Source organism: Brachycentrus maculatus, unplaced genomic scaffold (genome assembly GCF_059751285.1).
Source record: "Brachycentrus maculatus isolate JH-2025_06_01 unplaced genomic scaffold, ASM5975128v1 h1tg000370l, whole genome shotgun sequence".
Lineage (NCBI taxonomy): Eukaryota > Metazoa > Arthropoda > Insecta > Trichoptera > Brachycentridae > Brachycentrus > Brachycentrus maculatus.
Window position 1 is genome coordinate 2,298,660 of NW_028281119.1, and position 21,733 is coordinate 2,320,392.

At 31.9% G+C, this 21,733-nt stretch overlaps 2 protein-coding genes across 5 annotated transcripts in view; both read right to left on the reverse strand.

The window, feature by feature from the left end:
* LOC148303390 (CD151 antigen-like) overlaps positions 1–21,733 on the reverse strand; it is a 278,505-nt gene that overhangs the window by 169,838 nt on the left and 86,934 nt on the right. For both annotated transcript variants that reach the window (XM_088270105.1, XM_088270106.1), the window contains exon 2: positions 21,375–21,440. The gene's annotated coding sequence lies outside the window, so the exon portion shown is untranslated. The remainder of the gene's footprint in view (positions 1–21,374; positions 21,441–21,733) is intronic.
* Positions 229–21,389, reverse strand: SH3PX1 (sorting nexin 33-like protein SH3PX1). Of its 3 annotated transcripts, none has more exons than XM_088270101.1 (2): positions 3,977–4,056; positions 229–3,051 (listed from the first exon to the last, which is right to left on the reverse strand). In XM_088270101.1, exon 2 carries the CDS (start codon positions 3,031–3,033, stop codon positions 1,312–1,314), a length of 1,722 nt encoding a protein of 573 aa, XP_088126227.1. In that variant the 5' UTR covers positions 3,034–3,051; positions 3,977–4,056; the 3' UTR covers positions 229–1,311. The 3 variants fall into 3 exon arrangements, with proteins under 3 accessions (XP_088126227.1, XP_088126229.1, XP_088126228.1); XM_088270103.1 differs by lacking the exon at positions 3,977–4,056 and adding an exon at positions 21,375–21,389 and having other exon boundaries at positions 256–3,051; XM_088270102.1 differs by lacking the exon at positions 3,977–4,056 and adding an exon at positions 3,640–3,885 and having other exon boundaries at positions 256–3,051.

The window sequence follows — 21,733 nt, forward strand, 5'->3', positions numbered from 1 at the left end:
TACCGACCGTGAACACCCATTCCATATTGTACACCCGCATCGAATAATTAAAATAATTTTGAAGAAAGATGGTCACATATTTGAATAACACAATAAAGTGACATCAGTCATTGCCAGCGGCTAAATCCTAATTGAAATATTCTTTCATTATGACTAATCAATTTGCTCCACAGGTAATAAAAAGAAGAGAAAAAATATGTTTGTCATAAAATATAACAGGTAAGGTTAAAAAGGAAAGAAAAACCAGTGTTTATTCAGTGCTGTTGACTATATTATAATAAATGTACATAAAATATAAGACAGTAGAGATATAAAAAGATTTTCTCTTATGTATATAGAAAAATATTTTATATTGTAAATATTACACTGCGTGTTAAAAATCCGAGTAAACGAAGATAATTAACAAAATATAGGCACAGTTATTTAAATAATTAGATACAATTCATCGATGTCTTTGATTTTTCACTTCATTATAAATTCCACAATAAAATCATAATATTTAATACTAAAATACAAATTACCGTTATTTTAAAGTCAAGAGTTTTAATTTTTTCTCTGTGGAATGATTAAAAATTAAATAAGAATAAAAATAAATACAAAAAAAAACAAATGAAAAACATAATAAGGTCAAATATACCTTTGAATTAAGAAAATAAGATTAATAGAAAATGACTACCATATTTATTATGCTAATAAAATAAAACCATGTACTACTGTTTACATGGAGTGCCATCTAACAGGCATATATGCATCCATAATATATACAGAAAAAAATTGATTCGTAAAGCACTAAATTCGTAAATTTGTTGAAATATTTCAAACTAAAATATTGATGCTTACAAAGATGTGACAATTATCATTTAGATTGCAGTACTAAGAGAACTACTATTAACATTTATGAAAATGTTTTTCAATCCGTGAAATTCATTATTAAATTCTAAAATCAATAATAAAATCTAAACCAATCATCACCCACAGCGCAACACTGGAAGACGGTTAACCAAATCAAACAGAGAATATTACCTCAAAAAGTGTAAAGTGCAAACTATTTATAATGCAACAATCTTACAAAAAGACTCAATCCACCAAAAATGTTTGCACTTTGATTTGAATATGATAAATTATCATAATCTTTTGTTATAATTTAATGAATGGAATATTCTCAATGTATAATAGGGTAAAAACAAATGACTTTGTATTTAACAATATTATCGTAAAACATCATAAAAGCCTTAGTCTGGAAAGGTAAAACATTTTACATTTTATACTGGCAGTAAAATGTTGTTTTGGTTCGAGACAGCTTTACTATTCTCAATCATCGAACTCCTTGAGTGTGTTTTTGAGCTTGTCGACAATTTTCTGATAGAAAGAAATCTGTTGCTTGAGGAAAAGCTGCGTCGCCGCCTTCAAGTCCGTTGTCCTCTCCGCCTTGAAATGGTTGATCTCGGCAAGAAGAGCATATGACACTACATCAGTTCTTCTAATAACTTCGTTTAACTGAATGACTTCCATTTTATGATCGGAAACTTGCCGCTCGCAATCTTTTCTTTTCTGCACAGCTCCGCGCTGAACAGCGAGAACATCGGGAAATGCCCCGATGATGCCTTTGTATATATGAAGTTTGTCACTCAGCGGTTCCCAGTCATACTTAGGCTGCTCTTCGAATAATCTACCAATATCGATGTACGCTCCCCCGGTACGTTTTATAGCGCTGGTTAATTTCGATGTGGATATAATCCCACCCTCGTCCAATCCTAACGCGTGACCCAAATTGTAAAATGTATCCCCAATTTTTTGATATTCTCTTTTGTAAGGACCTTGATGTTTTTTGGACTGATCGGAGCAAGTAGCCATTAAATTTTTAACTGCCGAATCCATAAAATGAATGAAATTTGTGCATTGTTCAGTCTGTTGCTCTACGTGCGACTGCAGTAAAGCCCTTTCTGGCGGAAATAAAGTGATACAATAATTAGCTCCCACCAACTGATCTTTTTCAGCTTGACGTTTCCCGGCTTTCCATCGTTTTTCATCGGTACATGTTAGAAAATGTTGCCAAACATCACATCGTGAGAGGACAGGATGTCGACAAACCCAATCCACAAACTCCTGAAGCTGTACTCGTCGGTGCTCGATAAACTGTTCTTCGTATCTTCCGGATATTTGTTTATCGGGCAAAGGCGGTATAGGAATCAAACAAAATTTTTCAGTCAATCGTTCATGCAGCCAATCGAAATGTTTGTATCTACGAGATACTTGAATATTGTTAAACGAAGGAGTTAGCTGATAGGCGATGAAACTCTTGATGCCCTTGAATTTAGTTTCCTTCTTGGGTGACGCTACTATGACACTATACGGGTGGGTGATAGGTGACCAAGCATATCCCTCTTCGTCCTGTAAGATAAACACTTTATCGGAGTCTGAAACTACAACATTGAGCGTCCCGAGAATGTAACTTTCTCCGCCACTTTTCACGAAGGTAGAAAATCTATTGAGATTTTTCTTTGTAGATGTGCCAGTCTGCGGTCCGCCATAGTTGGAGACACTGTCGTCATTGTTAAAGTCATTCACCGGCATACCGGGCAGGGGGTAGCTGGGTGCTTCTGGAGTGTTGACAGCGCTCGGTGGTTTGGGTGCCCCGCTGGCGATGGGCTGCCCCGAAGGGCCGATCTCCGAATAGGTGTCGTCGTCCCAGTCATCCTCCCAGGCATCTCCGTCAGTCCTGGCGTAGTTTTGGTCGGTGCCGGCGTACTGTGTGCCCTCAGCCCAGTCGTCGGCTGTTTGGTCGTACCTGTTTCCTGCCGCGGCGGGAGGCAGCACGGGAGGCGGGCGCTCGGGGGGTCCGGGCAGGTCGGCTACGCGCTCCACGTAGGCCGCGGGGAAGAGACCGGTCTGGCCTTGGGCATTGCTACCCTCCCACCACCCTTCCCCGACGTCCAGCCGCTTGACTGTGAGGATGTCCCCGGAAGCGATGGATAGCTCGGCGGTACCCGGCTCCCCGTGAAAGTCGTACAAAGCGCGCACCTGGTATGACATGCTATTCTTGAAGACCACCTAAAATAAAATAAAACGATGCAATTCTAAAACGCTTCTGCAATAACTAATACTGGAGAAGCTTTTGAACAAATCCTGAGCATACTGCTCAAATGAATTAGTAAAAACATTGATAATTTTTTAAATATGTTTTTCAAAATCTATTAAAATATTTTTCGAGTGAGGTTTTAAAAAATCTGAACTTAAATACATGATTTTAAAAAACGCATATTAAAACCAATACACAGAAAAAGGTTATTGCCACCCAAATGTAATTAAGTGAATCATTTCCACTGTCAGTTGCACTGGTATCATTAAATTGAAAATAGGCATGGCTTCAGTTTATGAAATGAAATGACTAATATATCAACACTTAAAATTGATTGGATTTAAATAAAACATTATCTATGGAAAGATAAGCGATGATAATCACTAAATAAAAAAAATGAAAGAAAGAATACTAAATGGCATATTTATATTTAGATATGTGTGTATCAAATAAAAATGAAAGGATATTCCGATTTTTATTAAAATTACTATTGCGAGAAGACTTTCTTTGACAGCACGATTGCTCATCAAAATATGAAATATAAACAGAAAATGTGTCACCGCAATGTCACGTTTGCATTGGAGACATTTTCTCTTGTTTGACGTTATTGAGTCGACAAATTTATCAAAATATTTGTTTGAAACAATGACTATAAAGTATTCTCACACACGAAATATGAACACTTTCGATCAAATTATAAACAATTACGGACAAACGCCCGTATAAAGTGACGTCAGGAAAATATACACCAACTTAATTTAGCACTGGTCATAACCTCACTCGAAGGCAAAATGTCACTTTACTTTGTTTTTTCCAAGTTTTACGGATCAATCTGTGGTTGTTTCGAGAACGGTAATACGATATTTACACTAATTAAACACTGAACACAATCCTTACCTGGTTAATTGAAGAAAATCTAAAAAAACAATACAATCAACCAGACACACTACGCAGCCATCGGAATGACAGATATGATTAATTCATAAAAATATCGCTAGAGGCGCTAGCGTACGCTGTTTTCTCTTTCATTCTCTAACTGCACTCTTCACTCTTTACTTTGATTAGGCATTGAGCGATAGTAGCAAGGCGTAATTACCTACATACCTAGCTTATTTTATTTACCAAGAAATAATGAAAATGATTTTACTACCAACCTCCACGAATAAAATATTGATTAATTATTGACGCCATGTACAAAAATATTTTTCTTATTGTATGGTCGATGGTTGAAGTTTACAAAAAGTTATAATGAATATGTTTTTTTTTTAACCCTTTTATACTAAAATGATGTATTAGCATTAAGGCTTCAGGTTATTTATTTGACTGCTTTCCGTTTACATATTGAAAAACAACTCTTCACATGTAAAATAAAAAGTTCAAATAATTTAATCGACGTTATACATCAGTTTTAAATAACGCACCTGATTTATAAGTTAAATAAGTCTAGATGGCTGTGGTCCCGTTATAGTGTAGCGAACTTCTATGTTTTGTCTCTTGGATCATAGGTAGGTACTTATTTGTTCATGCAAAAAAGCATTATTTTATTAATTTCTTTGAGAATCAAAATGTTTATATTTTTCCCCCGAGGATTGTATTCATTATATGTATATTCTTTGTTTTCACACTGTTATCATGAGCCAGAAAATTTACTGGAGTTTAAAGGTAGTCATAGTACTAGCATAAATACATTGCTTGCATAAAAATTTGAAGATAATAAAAAGACCTGCTCTGTGATAATATTACCCTTCCTCCTTCCCTATGCCTATATTAAAAAAAAAAAAAAAAAATATATATATATATATATATATATATATATATATATATATATATATATATATATATATATATATATATATATATATATATATATATATATATATATATATATATATATATATATATATATATATATATATTTATATATATATATATATGAAAAGAGTTGACCTTTCAAACACCTAAATATGTTTGATAGGTCAAACTCTGATTGAAACGCCTGTAATAGTGTAACGTTACATACTCGCATGAAAATTTTCATATCAAAATAAATAGATAACTTCATTATAATTTTTCCATTTTACTCCGTTTTTACAAAGCATATATCATTTTTTTACTCTCAAATTTTCTTATTATACAAGAGAAAATGTTCTTGAATTCAAAATGTCAAATGGAGTAATTTGATCACTTGATCACAAATTATTTGAAGGCAAGGTAATCGGTCCTGGGCTCAAACCAGAACAACAAAACACACAAGCTTAGTGAAAAAATACATAGGAAATTTCTATGTTTATGACCAATATTTAAAAACAATCATGCCGTTCTGCAACAGCATTAAATTATGTAGTTTTTATTGTATTTAAACAATTATAAAAGAAAAGTATAAATTGTTTTTAAAAAATTATAATAGAAATGTGACAAAAACGGATACAAATCAGATTTCAAATATGACTATAATTTTTAGTGTATTCTCAATTTATTTAACTAGATTCTTTCTCCAATAGAGCTAAAATAAATTAAACCACCAAATGCCACTCCATTAGCGACCCGAGTGAGGTCCATTACAAGGTTGTGACGTGACGGGTAGATTCCGCCCTCATTCGCCCGTCCGTCAGAAGGTCCTACAAGGGTTAATTTACAAAGCATTACCCTGATGCTCAGTTGAATAAGGCGAAATGAAGGAGAAATTCGATAACCTGGAGATGGATAGCATGTCTCGCGATTTGACAGATATCATGGTGGTTCAAGTCGTTTTCAGCAGGTAAGATGACCCTCATGGCGGAAGGATTCAACTAATGGATCTATTCAATAAATGGCCAGTGAATCTTCAGTGTATAATCTTTAATATTTTTATATTATTGCTAGCAATGTAGGAAAAATCATTTCTTCTTGAAAATCGGGTAAGGGCACTTGTGCACTACACGGAATTTTACCGTCCGGCAGTCCAATTAGCATGATAAAACGGATGATTGGCTTGGATTGGCTTGTGCTTTTGACCGTCTTTCTTCAGATCTGTGCGCTTGATCGGTGCGTGATCACGGTGCGCGTAAATTCAATCACGTTAAACTGTCGTAGTAGCTTTTATTTTTAAAAAAAAGTTTGATAAACACTTAGTTAAAATTACCAGAATAATCATAAATGTTACTTCGGACCCCGGTCTCGCTACTTGAATTCGATGTTCGGTCTAGCCGAGGGATTCCAACATTCAAACAGACAAAATAGTGAGATCATACATACAATCCCCGAATAGTTTGATTCTGAAAGCTTTATAGTTTTTCTGTCACAATCACAGAATTTAATACGGATCGTTTGACCTTTTAGTTCATCTCTACTAATAGTTCAAAGTTTTTTTAGCCACTCTTAATGCGTGAGGAAACCCTCGAAACTTGGAATCCGACGCTCATTTGACTTGTCTATGGGACTTCAAAATAACGTATTTCAAAGTTTTTGTATCGGTTAATGCCCGTTTATACGCAAGACTAGCCAGGAAAATGGAAAAATAGATAAAATTAATTTATCGAGATATTTTCAGAATTAATTTATGAAGGATCCCATAGCATTAGAAATATCTCAAATTCTGGGTCAACAGATTCTGTTTTTTTCTTTGGGAAAAATCTAGTGAAGAGAAATATATTTTACATATTTATTTTTATTTTAATATATTGTTTGTTTAGTTTTATGATGAAAAAGATTACGATAATTATGAATTCAAACATGAAAAGCTCGCTACATTGAAGTAATGTTTGTAATAAATTCTTAATGAGGTATTCACGTGTATTCACGTTCTTTGTAAACACTAAACAATAAAAAACAATGGATTTTATTAACCGTAGTATCCTTCCAAATATAAAAGACTCCTGAACTGTATTATAGATTTGAGCTTTCTGAAGTATTTTGTATTATTTCTAGCAAAACAATGCTCTCTTTGGTATACAATGATTACCCTTCCAACGCATGGAAAGGTTAAAAGCGTTAATTTAACGGTAAAATTTCGACCGCTAAAAAATGTCGGTGGTAAATTTTCAATAATTTTTGCTATTTTTCTTTTTCAAAAAGTCAGTCCTGTTTTTGCTCTTTATGTATGTACAAGAATTTCATTTAGAATTTGTTTATTATTGGTCCTATAAAAGTATTGTGTATATTTGATATCGATACAAAAAATATTATAAGTAATGAGAAACAATCAATTATTTTTTAACTAGCTTTACCCGACCATACGTTGGTGTGGCTCAGACTGGTTAAATGTAAAATAAATAAAATAGAAAGCACACATTTCTAACACGTTCAATTTCAATATGCTTGTGAAGCGATGAAAATATGACGAATCTATGAACTAGCAATGCAATCGAAAACATTGATTGAAAACATGTGACAGCAACTGTCAAGATGTCTGCTGTCTGCCATTGGCAATGGTTAGTATTGTGTGTTTTGTATTACGTTAACAGATGATGTTGCTATTGCGAGCAAAATACTTTATTTTTGCTCACAGTTTTTTTTTATAAACGCAACGTTTTGACAAAATTTCAAACTAATCGATGAATAACATTAGGCTTTTTAAGACTTTTATCGAAGGAACACAAATATTTGTTTTTAAACCATTTATGTATTAAAATCATATAATATAAATGTTTATGTTCCTACCTATATTTCATACTAAATCCACTCCAAAACAAATATGGCAGTTAGAAGTCTCCTTTAGCGACATGCTTTAATAAGGCAGAAATAATCTAAAGCCCACTTATATCCATACAATATATCGCTCACTCCTTTCAAGAACGTCATAAATCAAAAAACTTGATTTTTCAGGAGAACGTTTTTAAAGTTTAAAAATATAACACAATGTATTAAAAATAAATATCAAGCCACTTATTGAACTTTTTACTTTACAACACATCTTTTTAGGTAAAACCTGAAGGTTTTTTCTCCATTTGAAAAATATTTAGTATATTTTAAAAAATAATTAAACAATACCTTTTCTTCAAAATGCAAAAACAACATTTTCTGCCCTGTAGCGGGTAAATATTGAGTTAAAAAATGCCTCTTTTGCTGGGATGCAGTACATTTTCTAGGCATTCCGAAAACATGCACAACTGAAAAGTGTCAATTTTTGATTTATGACGTTCTTGATAGGAGTGAGCGATATGTCGAGTACAAATGCCAACATACTGCTTATGATTTGAAGTGGAAAATCTATGAATATAAGAGTAAATACTAAATCTTCTACTGCTTTCTAGTAAACTGCTCTAATGCTGAACAATTTCGACAATACTTAAACATTTTGTTTAATTTTATATTGATGCTTGTATTTTTCGGCCACTAAAACAAATCAAGTGTATTCTTTCAATCGGTATTATATTGCCACAAGGTAGGTAAAAAGACGTGTCACCTCAAAAATGATTAAAAAGAGGTTATTACCACTTATTCTCGTGGTATTGTGGTATTCGCTAAATGAAATCAAAATTAATATCTATCTTGATAGTACCACAAAGTGACTACCGAATCAATTAAATAAAATATTTTACAATCTTCGTATATTTATTGGCTTGGCGTTTATTTTGTAGACCTCCATAATTGTATTCCAATCAAACACTGATTTGAGTCCACTATTTTTTTTAAGATATAAAAAACAGAAAACAAATGACAATTGTTTCGCCTTGTTAGTGCATTTTGAAACTAACATATGTTTGAAAATGCCCTAACAAGGCACAATCACACTTTTTTTTTTTAATATTTCAAAAATTAAATAAACATTTCAATATACTTAAATCAGTGTTTTATTTAAATATCAAAAGTATCAATCTCCATATATTTTATTTTATTGATTTGAAGTTTTTTTAAACAAAACATTTTTGTAGTTGTTTGAAAATATTTCCATTATGAAACTTCTTGTTGGTCTAACGTTATGAATGCCTCGTTGAATTTCAATAAAGTTTGCTGTTTAACTCCTATTCGAAGAGGGTGATAATTGAACCTCCTTGCATTTACATAATATCAACATCAACCCGCAGTTGAAAAACAAAAGTTTTGAGAGCCGAAAACCTGAACAAATTATATCGAAATATCATGCGACTGGAAAAAAGCAATGCCCATACTCGTACTTACTTAAAATACATAAAACATGATTTATTCTTAATGCAGTGTTATGTTGAATATATCATAATGCCTAAATTACGTACTTATAGAACAGTTTTGCACCACTCAGTGCCAATAAGAGAAGACAGTGTGTTATGCTTACATTTGTGCACCATAAAGACCTAGGAATAAGTGTATTATAAAAGATTTTCAATTTTTTATGAATATGTTATGGTTTCCCATAATACATTTTTCAGGACCGACAGATTTTTTCATTTTAAATTTAAGTTTTATTTGGTAAATACCACTATTATCATAAAATCTATTGTGACACGTGTTTCGATGATTCATCATTCCGCATCATTTTTAAACACCAATTATTTATGTACTATGTAAAACTTAAATAAAAAAATAAATAAATATTACCATAAAGTGACTGACGTATCAATTAATGAGTTGTTTTATGTAAGGTGTTCTACGTATTTTATTAGTTTGGTTTTTGTAGAACGCATTTAGCATCTATCATTAATATTGTATATCATTTCCTTTTTAGCTTGTTATACCTAATGTGTAAAGGCAACTAGCCGTAATTTAAGTTGCTGCTGTTTGACTTAACACGGTTCAAAGCATTCTTATAACTGGCCTCTATCATATACAATCACAGATTTAGCTCCATCTCTTTCCTTTACCGAGATATTCATTATCCAAATAGCCGCAAAATTTTATTAATTTGATACATCGCTCACTCCTTGCAAGAACGTCATAAATAAAAAATCGTCAATTTTCAGTTGTGCATGTTTTCGGAATGCCGAGAAAATGTACTATATCCCAGCAAAAAAGGCATATTTTTCACCTTATATTTACCGGCTACGTATTTTTAATATTCACAAGCTAAAAGTGTTGTTTTTGCATTTTGAAGAAAAGATATTGTTTAATTTATTTTTTTTACTAGTTATTTTTGAAATTGAGTAAAAACCTTCAGATTTAACAGAAAAAGATCTATTGCGCAGTTAAAAGTTCAATAACTGTCTTGATATTCATTTTTTATCAATTGTATTATATTTTTAAACTTGAAAAACGTTATCCTGAAAAATCAAGTTTTTTTTATTTATGACGTTCTTGAAAGCAGTCAGCGACATGTTTTGGCAAAAACCATAATTTTATGTTCACTATAATGTCGTTTATCTCAAAACTACTGTTTTCAACTTGCGGCTATTTGCCTTTGCACATTAGATGAGTCTAAACAATCATATTCAGATGGGGAGTTAGCAGGTCAAGGGTGAAGGTAAGGGATGTTATACTTAACAAAGTGTTTGTGCAGGTTGTCTGCAGTTTACAATATGGTATTCACAGAAACTTGAAACTTTGATAATTAGGCTAATGGGGAAGGTGTTGTGAACGAAGCAAACCTGCGAACTCTCTCTAATTACCTAACGCCTGTAGACCTACATAACAGGAAACTGGGAGCTATTGTTTAGTTGGCGATACACTCGAGCCATTAGCGATATTGCTTATCTATCGCGCGGGTAACCCGCCAACCACCAATTATATTATAAATACAAAGTACCAACATAAATAACATATAAGAGCATATATATATTTCAGTGGATTCACACACTTATTTAAGCATCGCGAACGAGCACTTTACCTATTTCAACATGTTTATATAACTAACTAACTAACTAACCATCACGCCGCTTCCCCGCAGGGGTAGGCAGAGAGAATAGAACGCCACACCACTCTGTCTTTGCAAACATTCTTCGCCTCTTCCACGTTCATGCATCTCCTCATACATACCCGCCGATTATTACGACTCCTAACCTGAGCACTTTCAAGTATTTGGCATACCTGATCGTGCCATGTTTTTCTCGGCCTTCCTCTGCTCCTTTTTCCAATTACGTTCGCCTTATAAATTTGTTTTACCGTTCTTTCCTCATTCATTCGTTCTACATGTCCAAACCATCTCAACACACCTTTCTTAATTTTATCGATAATGCTTATCTCAGCTTTGCATTCCTTCTTTTTTTCACTATTTAAACATGTATCATACATCGTTTTGTCGCACATTCTTCTAAGAGATCGCATTTCGACTGCATTCAGTCTACTTTCATCCTTCTTTTGCCAACTCCATGTTTCACTTCCATACATTAGAGTTGGAACCAGGACTCCGTTGTGCACTGCCAGTTTAGCTTCCGCTGATAGGTTTTTATTTGCTATAACTGATTTCAGTGCACCATTCACTTTGTTCCCAGCATTCACGTTCCCTTCTATGTCTTTATCAATTATTATTTGTATATAGTGTTTATTTTAGAGGTTTGGTATTTAAACTGAAGAATAAGAAGACTTAATAAGATTTTAAAGAAAAATATAACTATCGTAATATATTACTCAAACGATAATATATTTCCTGAGTGAAATTTCTAGCTTTACTGACGTTGAAAATATATTTAGTATCAACAACTGAAGATAAAAAGGAAAATTCTGACTAAGTATCTAGAATTTATTTTTATTTTTTAATAGATTTATATTATCCACTGACACTTCGTGATGGAATTGCATTTGAATATATTATTAGATTAAAACCAATATTTTTAGCTTTTCCACTTTATTTTTATTTGACCAGCGACCGGGTTTCGTCGTTACCGACATCATCAGACCAGTCAGATGATGTCGGTAACGACGAAACCCGGTCGCTGGTCAAATAAAAATTAAGTGGAAAAGCTAAAAATATTGGTTTCAATCTAATAATATATTATTTTTTTATATTGACATTAATTTGTTAAATGATTGATCACTTTCCTCTTAACTTTCCCCATTTTTTAGAGAGTTAATGACATGGTGATTTTAAAAAAAGACAAGTAAAAAAAAATACAAAAAATAAATTACTTCCTTAGAAAACCTACCATTTTAATTTAATTCCAAAAAAATTAAGTCATTAAGTAAAAACAAATAAAAATATTTTGCAAAGGAACCATCAAAGCTAGTAAATATGTATGTCTCATCATAAATTACGCAGAAATAAGGATTCTTTACAAATTAACTGGAGGCACCTACCCCAAACCTTATGTTGATTGAAGAATAAAGTTTTTTTCGCTAATTAGATTCCTTTTGATAAATTCCATCTCAATTTAAATGATAATTATTTTTCTCGAGAAAAATTTGTTTTTTGAAAATAATCTTAATTTTACGTCAAGAATATTTTCCTTTATACTTCAAATGGAGATGTTTTTCAATTTTCCTTACACATACATACATAAATACGTAGGTAGCGAGTAATAAATATTTAAATCAGAATTAGTATTTATTCTTTGTCCGCCTCCGTAGTGTAATGGTCAGCACGCTCGGCTACCGTTCTGCAGGTCCCGGGTTCGATTCCCAAGGGGGGTAAAATAAATATAAGTGATTTTTTCACTGTCATATTTATTCAATATTACCCTGGACTGGTACCTGAAGGGGAGGGCTGATCACCTTTCCTTCATGTGTAAACGATCAAGATAACACTGCGTTTATATGACGCAGTGCCCTATGCACCATTGGGGTGCGGATAAGGGTTTTATTATTTATTATTATTTATTCTTACGGAAAACGACATTCATAAATTAAATAATTCATCTGGTGGTATCAAGAGTCAGCATAGTCGGAGGGCATGTATGACTAGATGTATGGATCTGAAGGAAGCTAGGAGTCAGGACAGAAGAGTGTGACGTTCTATCCTCTCTGCCTACCCTTGCAGATGTGATAGTAGTAGTACACAACCATGATACACGATTTACACACAACGAAGGTTTGATAGTCCCAAGAATTAACAATAAATATGGGAGTCGAACACTGCAATATATCGTTCCGAACATTTTTAATTTGTTGCCGATAGATGTTAGAGTTCAAAATAAAATATGGAACAAAGGAAAAATAAAGGAATGGGCAAATGATCAAGAGTTAATTTTATGAAAATTGTAAAATGTTTGTATTCTTAATTTTTCTCTCTTTTTTGTGTGTAGATTAGGTTAAAATGGTTAAAAACAATAAAAATGTAAAAAAAATAACTCCACCGACAAGACACACAAGGTGGCTTGGTGGGTCTCTGCAATTTTTTAAAAAAATATGTTTAAAATTGTGAATTTAATACATGTATCCTATTTATGTAAATAAAAAAATTTTGTCTCTGACAGGTCAAACGCAATAAAAAATTGCATAAATTGTTATTGAAATAAATGTATAAAATTTATTTTAATAAAAAAATAAAAATAAAACGTAGTAAATAATAACATATAACAATTTTTTTTCAATTTAGGCAAACTCTTAGTCAAAGTTATTACTCGTCACTATATTTAAATTCAATGTTGAAATGGCGAAAATCTCTTCATAGGGTGTTTTGAAAACGAATTTCAATTTGTCATGCGAATGAAGTGGTAATATGTTGAATTCTAATGAGGTAATAAAATTAATCAAGGGATCGTGTAGTTGAACCTTCACAAATGAACATAACTATAAATAATAACATACTAATGAAATATAAATACCAAACTAAATTTGTCTCTTTTGATGAAACTAAAAACCTGATTTAATAATTACACCTAAATCAACCTTAGATTAAATTAACAATAAATAATAATATAATTAATAATCATCATTAGATTAAATTAATATATTACAAAAGCAATATAAGAGTAATTTTCATAAAACCAAAAACAGTATTAAAGAATAACCGATGCCTGTTATACTAAACGTCTTTGATCTGCTATAGTGTAATCAATTTTCTCAATGTTTAAATATGTACTATGTACATGTATGCTGCCATTTTCAGAAAGTACAACGATATATTCAAAATTAATATTGGAAAGTAAAAAAAAAATTGAATGATTTATAAATAAAATCCAAAAATCTATCAAAATAATGTGTCGTGAACGAACGTAAAATAATCCTAAATTTTATTTATGAATAAACGTAAAACCGTAATAATTTTATTTTAATGACATGATGGTTGAATGATTATTCCGAAATCGGTAGTCACGAATTAGTGTTAAAAAAGTGGTTTTAAACTAAGCGAACAATTAATGATAAGGAGAGTGAAAGAATCTCTTTTTTTAAATGGACTTTTTATTTCGAGATTCAACATTTAACAGGACCACTAAATAATCATTTAAATTTTACGTGCTAATCATTAAAATGTCCCATATAAAATATTTAAATAAGAATTTTAGACTATGGGATAAATTTGCATGTAGCTGATATTTTTTATGACATACATAAGCAATTCTAAGAAAAAATAAATATTTATTTTTATTTCAGGTAGATGGAATGGAATTTCGATGACTGATCACTTAAATTTTTTTTAGCTGTAGAAATTCAATATCGTGGGATAAACAAGTATGAGATCGACTTCCACTGAAGCAGTGACCAACATACCGACATGGTGACTATTTATAAATATTTACGATTTGTGTTTTTTTCAGGTAGAGAAATATAAGGTTTTTTTGACATTTCAACATAGGTGAAGAAGACTACGAAGGCTGAGAATTTACGGGGCTTACATCGTCATGGGCTGGTTTTTGTGATCACTTTAAACACGTGTAAGATTCACCAATTCTACCCATGATTGACAACCACACTACTCAAATTCTCAAAATTGGAACTTCTATTTATAGTGCATGAATCACTAGAATATCATAATCATAGGTTAGTTTTCAATTATGGGTAGGATTGGTAAATGTTACGCGTGTGTAAAGTGATCATTTAAACCAGACGGTCGGTAATCCCCGTGAATGCCCAGACCTCCATATTCTTCTTCGTCTATGTTGAGATGTCAAAAAATAATATGAAAATTAACTCCAACAATTGGAGGTAGTTCAGATTTGTGAATAAGTATTTGGACACACTGAAAATGTTGTAAATATATAAGGTTTGCAGATAAAAAAGGTTTTAAAAATACTGTCACATAGTAATGTGTTAATATACCTTCATAAATATAATACCAGGAATACAGATTATGACTGAGTAACCTGTATGGTCATTTATTATAGTTTCGCAGAAGGTGACTAAGACCATTCTAAGGACAGGTAAGACAATAATATAGGCCCTGCGGTTCAATTGAATAGGTAAACTTTGTTCAAAGTCCCAAGTGTTGATGGATGTTGAATTGTATGAACTAACCGTGGATGAACGCGTGTTTGAACAAACACTTCAGGTCCCGTCTGGAGTTTTGGGTAAGCAACCAAAGGCATGAAACTTGGGTGATAAATAATACGCACACACTCCACACGCATAGGTAAATCATACTAAATAAGGGAATGGAATAATACAAAGCACACATATAAGGCATTTCCTCGCGCTGCGTTGCTCATGTTCAAAATAAGCAGTATATTTAATAATACGGTGATTCAGTAAAAGCCCCAAAGATCCTAAAATATTCAAATGGATCCAGTTTTACTATGCATTAAGTTGGCGCGTGAACATAAACAATGCCTTAATGGACTACGTTATGATGCATAAAAAATACTATGCCGATTTTTTAAAATATTTTTTAAAGGATTTCACTATTACACGGCCTAGGTAACTTACTATCCAAATATTTTGATGAACACCTGTTTATTTTTTTTAAACGAAATTATGTTAAAGAAAAACATAAATTATTGAAAGATTTTTTTCATTCATACATGTATGGTATGAGTTCTTAATTTTTGAGTAGTGTGGATGTCAACCATGGGTAGAATATTGAATATAACACGTGTTTAAAGTGATCAATTAAACAAGCCTATGACGATGTAAGCCCCGTAAATTCCCAGCCTTCGTATTCTTCTTCATATATCGCGCACTCCTTTCAAGAACGTCGTAAATCAAAAATCGTCAATTTTCAGTTGTGCATGTTTTCGGAATGCCTAGAAAATGTACTATATCCCAACAAAAGAGGCATATTTTAACTTAATATTTACCCGCTACAGGGCAGAAAGGGTTGTTTTTGCATTTTGAAAAAAATGTATTTTTTAATTATTTTTAAACAAACTAAATAATTTTCAAATGGAGAAAAAACCTTCAGGTTTAAGCCAAAAAGATCTGTTGCACAGTAAAAAATTCAGTAAGTGGCTTGATATTTATTTTTAATATATTGTATTTTATTTTTAAACTTTAAAAACGTTCTCCTGAAAAATCAAGTTTTTCGATTTATGACGTTCTTGAAAGGAGTGAGCGATATGTTGAGATGTCGAATGGCGGTGTTTCGGATTAGTACTATTTCCGTATCAGCACCTATTATAACGAATGATACTTTTTACACTGGAAAAATATGATGTTTATTTTTTAGCATAATATTATTATATATGTGTACAAGTTTTTATTGCATTTCCAATAAGCTGGAAGAGATATTTGAAAAGGAATATTAACTCAGACTACAAGTAATAATCCTCGGGTTGTTTGTATTTTAAATTAGAACGAGCAGGATACGATTGTCGTTCTGAGAAGGATGGTACAAAAATGTATCGCTTCAATACATATTGTTGCAACAGCGAAGAGCTATGAAGGGTTGTCACATTTCAGCCATTCATTAAACGAAAAATGCATTCTGAAAATTTACTAACAAAACTTGAAATTATTTTTAAAGGACATAAGTTTTATTTACTTACGTATTTTCAAAAAATTATTAGAAAGTTAAGCATTTTCGAACAAATAGTTTTATTGTGATGGTTTATGGCAAAGGTAGGTTGTAAATATGTTATAATAACTGCTTGCCAAGGGTGCATAAAATATAAGCCTACCTTAAGCTGGGTTCCAGCGCACGTTCTAGTGATAGAAAAATATTTTCTAGAAAGATCGGTGCAAAGGAAACCTTAATACGTATACTATATTCACCGAAAATAAAATCTTTTTAATAAATTAAATGAATTAATTAAATGAAATAGCAACTTCAGTGGATGCATACCATATATCTTGGATGTGATTGATAATGTGATTAATACATGTTTTTTAAACCCTTATCCGCACCCCAATGGTGCATAGGGCACTGCATCATATGAACGCAGTGTTATCTTGATCTTTAACATATGAAGGAAAGGTGATCAGCCTTCCGCTGCAGGTACCAGTTTAGGGTTATATTGAATACTCGTGAATATTACAGTGAAAAAATCACTTAATTTTATTTGACCCCCCCCCTGGGAATCGAAACCGGGACCTCCAGAACAGTAGCCGAGCGTGCTGACTATTACACTAGAGAGGCGGACTAATTAATACATATAATAAATAAAATTTCCCAGATTACAAACCCTGAAGTTAAACATATTTTTCTTTATTTTACTAAATACTTTCATTATATTAAGGGTATCTCAACCCCAACATATGAAATATCTATCGTTCTTTTTATGTGAAATAAGATGTGGGTCTGAGTATTTCAGGGCCTACGACCCGTCACTAAGCTGACTTGAAAGAAAAGTAAAACAAAATTATGGGGCGAATGTGGTTGGTAATAGAAGCAGAGGAAGTCCGATATAAAATTGACATGATCAAGTATTTCAAATACTTGAACGTTGTCAGGAGAGGAGTCGGAATAATCGGCGGGTCTGTAGGAGGAGACGCATGAATGCAGAAGAGGAAGACTGTTTTCAACGACAGGTTGGTGTGGCGTTCTATTCTCTCTGCCTACCCCTGCGGAGAAGCGGCGTGATGGTTAGTTAGTTGGTTTAATTACAACTTTCTTTTTTTTTCTTCTAAAAATGATTTGTTTGTAGCATAGAATGAGATATTTATTATGAATAGAGTATGATTCATAGAATTTATGGTGCACCATGTAAACCTCTACTGTCGCTCTAATACTTCCGCACCATTGCTCTTGAACCAAATTTATTGCTAGAATATGAAAATCGTTCATGTTTTCAAATAAAATAAATAAATTCGCTATTCCTTTTCATAATACATCTTTATACCAGTATACTTGGTGCATATTTATAATAATAATAATAATAATGATAATAATAATAATAAATCTTTATTCCAGCTTGACTAAGTAGTGGGTACAATACTTAGTCAGCCATATATGTTGCACATTTTTTTTTTATAAAATAAAATTAAAATAATAATCAAATAAAATTTTTAAAAAAAATTAAAAGAAACGGCGAAAGAAAAAATTAAGTTTTTTTTTTGGAGAGATGTAGTAGAGGAAGATTAGCTCGCTGGCAAACGGAGCACTGTGCTCCAGTGCCGCCACATGTTCAGCTCCCATCTGTGCTCCATAAGCTGCTTTATGATGAGGTTGGAGCTCTTCATCAGCCTCTCATAAGAAAATACTTACGATAAATAATTATTAAGTATCCCTGATTTTTAATAATCTCTTATACAATGTGGGTAAAGAAAAACGACAATTGGAAAAAAAAACAGTATAATAATAATAATAATAAATTTGGGTAACTTATATAGCGCCATTTTCGTAAAAAAATACCTCAAGGGCGCTTCACTGTGAATGAATTAGGGAAAATATTATGGTGGAAATGATTTAGCAAACAAATGTGTTTTTAGTCTTTTTCTAAAGATCATCTCACTCTCACTATTTCTAACCATTGGTGGAAGAGCATTCCACGCCGTCGGCCCTGCAACAGCAAAGGCACGCTCGCCAAATTTAGTGCGTTGGTTGCGAGCTGGTAAGATCACTTTGCCCATTGCAGATGTTGTAGCCGATCGAAGCGTGAGACGTCTATCAACCAATTCATCTGGAATACACAGCTCCTTAAGATACTCTGGAGCCATATTGTGTATTGATTTATACATGAGTAGGCAGAGTTTATACTCAACCCTTTCGGGAATGCGTAACCAGTGGAGTTTGTGAAGTAGTGGGGTGATGTGACTGAATTTAGAAATTCCAAAAATTAGTCTCGCTGCAAAAATGTTAAAAAACTAATTATTTTGACTATGCATTACAACTCGTAATTTCTCGAAGGTGTGTTAAATACCTATGCCTTGTATTATTTATTATAAAGATATCTCTTATTCTAATATATCCGTGAACTCTTCTAATAGCAGATGGGAAACGTTTCTAAAAAAAATAATTAACACATCCACTTAAACTCTTGTTTTCAATAATTCATTTTTCCTTACTGACTTAAGATACTAAGGACGGGAAAGGTATTTCTACCCGTTCGGTTGATTGATGCTTAAGGACGGGAAGTGTATTTTTGCCTTATGTGCGGACCTAAATTCAATATCAGAAACAAAAATTATTTAATGTTTTTATATACATATTATGTACCAATATCTTTGTTATGATCCAAACTATATTTATACAATTATTGAAACCCGTCGCCAGCGGTCCGCAGACGTAAAAAACACCCGTCCGAAATGTGTTTTAATAGTGTGTGGTTACCGTGAAATAAATAAATAAAATAAAAAAATTAATTAAAAAAGAGGTTAGTAGAAAGTTGTCGTACTCTGTTTACTCTCTACCTAGTTATGTTATGGGTGGGGGGTGAACAGTGCATGACTTTTTTTTTCTGTATATGTAATGTATATGTATATGTATGTATATGTGTACATGTATGTATATATATGTATGTATGTGTGCATGTATGCGTATGTATGTATATTTATAAATATATTTTTATTTTTAAACTTCTTACCTAGAAAAAAAATCCTTTCATACGTGTATTCTGTGTAAGTCACTTCTCCACGCCAGTACTGACGTCAGTAACTGGCTCAATGTAAATACGCCTTTACACATCGTGGCTTATCTTCAAGAAGGAATATTTTCTAATCAACAAAAAACAGTATAGAATAAAAGGTTTACATACCTTTGTATTTATTTGATTTGGTTTATATGAATTGAATGAAGTAGTTAAATTAATTAATTACAATAAAATTTAGGTGTGAATTTAATTTTTTATAGCGTGAAAATGTATAAATAATTTTATATTTTATGTGCAAAAGCAACATAATAATCATGAATAAAAGATAGATATTACGAATTAATATATGTACCTATGTACATGATGAAACCTATATGGTAATCACTACACACAAAATTTGTACAGTAAATATGATTAAAGTATAATTTACGATCAACAAAACGATCTTTCGATAGTATGCAATGCTTTTCTACGATCCAAAAATAAAAATAACATTACACATTAAAATATGTTTATTTTATTTTTTGGAATAATAATTACAATAATTTTGGATAATTTATAAAGCGCAACTTTCGTAAAATACTATCTCAAGGGCTCACATACATACGCCAAAAAGAAAAATGTTTTAGAATTAAAGTTTTAAAAAAACAATGGTTTTTAACAAGCATTTCCAATGCCCTTAAGTACCTACTCTGCTCATGTTTTTGTGTATTATTTTTCAGTTTGGCCGAGAATATTGAATGTTGAAAGCATAAATATTTTGCTCGTGAATTTATTGTGCTTTCACAAATTATTTGCACTTGTAAGCCATTCTCGTTGTATTGTTTTATGCATTAGGTACCTACAGAGTTTTCTGAACGAAGAATATGTTTATTTAGATTATTGTAAATGGAAAATTATTTTGCTCGGCTTAAATGAGGAACAATGGCGACTGTATTATTCAGAAACATAAAAATATTATAAATAATATTAAAACGTACCATATGTTTGTTTTTCATATATCCACATACAATTATTTAAATGTTATTTTAATAAAGTTCAACGAAAAAAATTTTTTTTAGTAATATAATACACACTGGGAGTTATAAGTAGGAAGCAAATACACTATACCAACCAAAATCAAAGAGAAAAATGGTGAATATTACACAGCGTACAAAATAATTATTATAACCAGTTAACGACAGATCGTTAACCCTGGAGATGCCCCTAAACCCAATTTTCATACTCGAAAAATTTCTTCGTCTTTGTTGAGATATTCATAATATCCTTTGCGTTTAAAGCTTCTTTTTTACTGCTGGTATACAACAGGTATGACTTCGTAAAAACATATGTAAATATGTTAAAATATGTAAAAAACATATAAATAAAATAAAAATTTCATCTTTTTAAAATAACAAACAATGGCTGGCAGGAAGCACTATACATAATTTTAAAAGATAGAGACAAAATGGATTATTTACTATATGCATTCGCAAATACATTTGCCTGTGCACAGGAGCAATTGGATTTATAAATATACTAAGAAAAAATATATTATGTCCCCGCGTTATGATAAAAGAAGATGATCCGAAATAAGACTTAAAATGCATGCACATTTAGAAAAATAATATTATATTAAGTTTACTCACCTAAGAAAGTGTCGAGTTTCAGTCAGCGCCAATTCCAGTGGTTTCGTAAGTTGACACAATTCTTATCTGAAACGATAAGAGCTGGTTAAATTAACAGCTTCAAATTAAACCTACTAGATGCGATAGCATGAGTAATGGACCAACTTCAGATTCCTTTACATGAAATGTGTAACCTGACGTTTTCACATACATTAGACGAATATAATAACAACGAAGGAGAAAAACAGGGCGACTAAATTAACGATGATAATGAACGATAAATGGACATAAAGGAGTATTTAGTAATGAATTGGCAGATGCTAAAGCTTAAGAAGTAACTTTAAAGAAGACATAATCGGAGTAGAATCGATTTTCCCTTA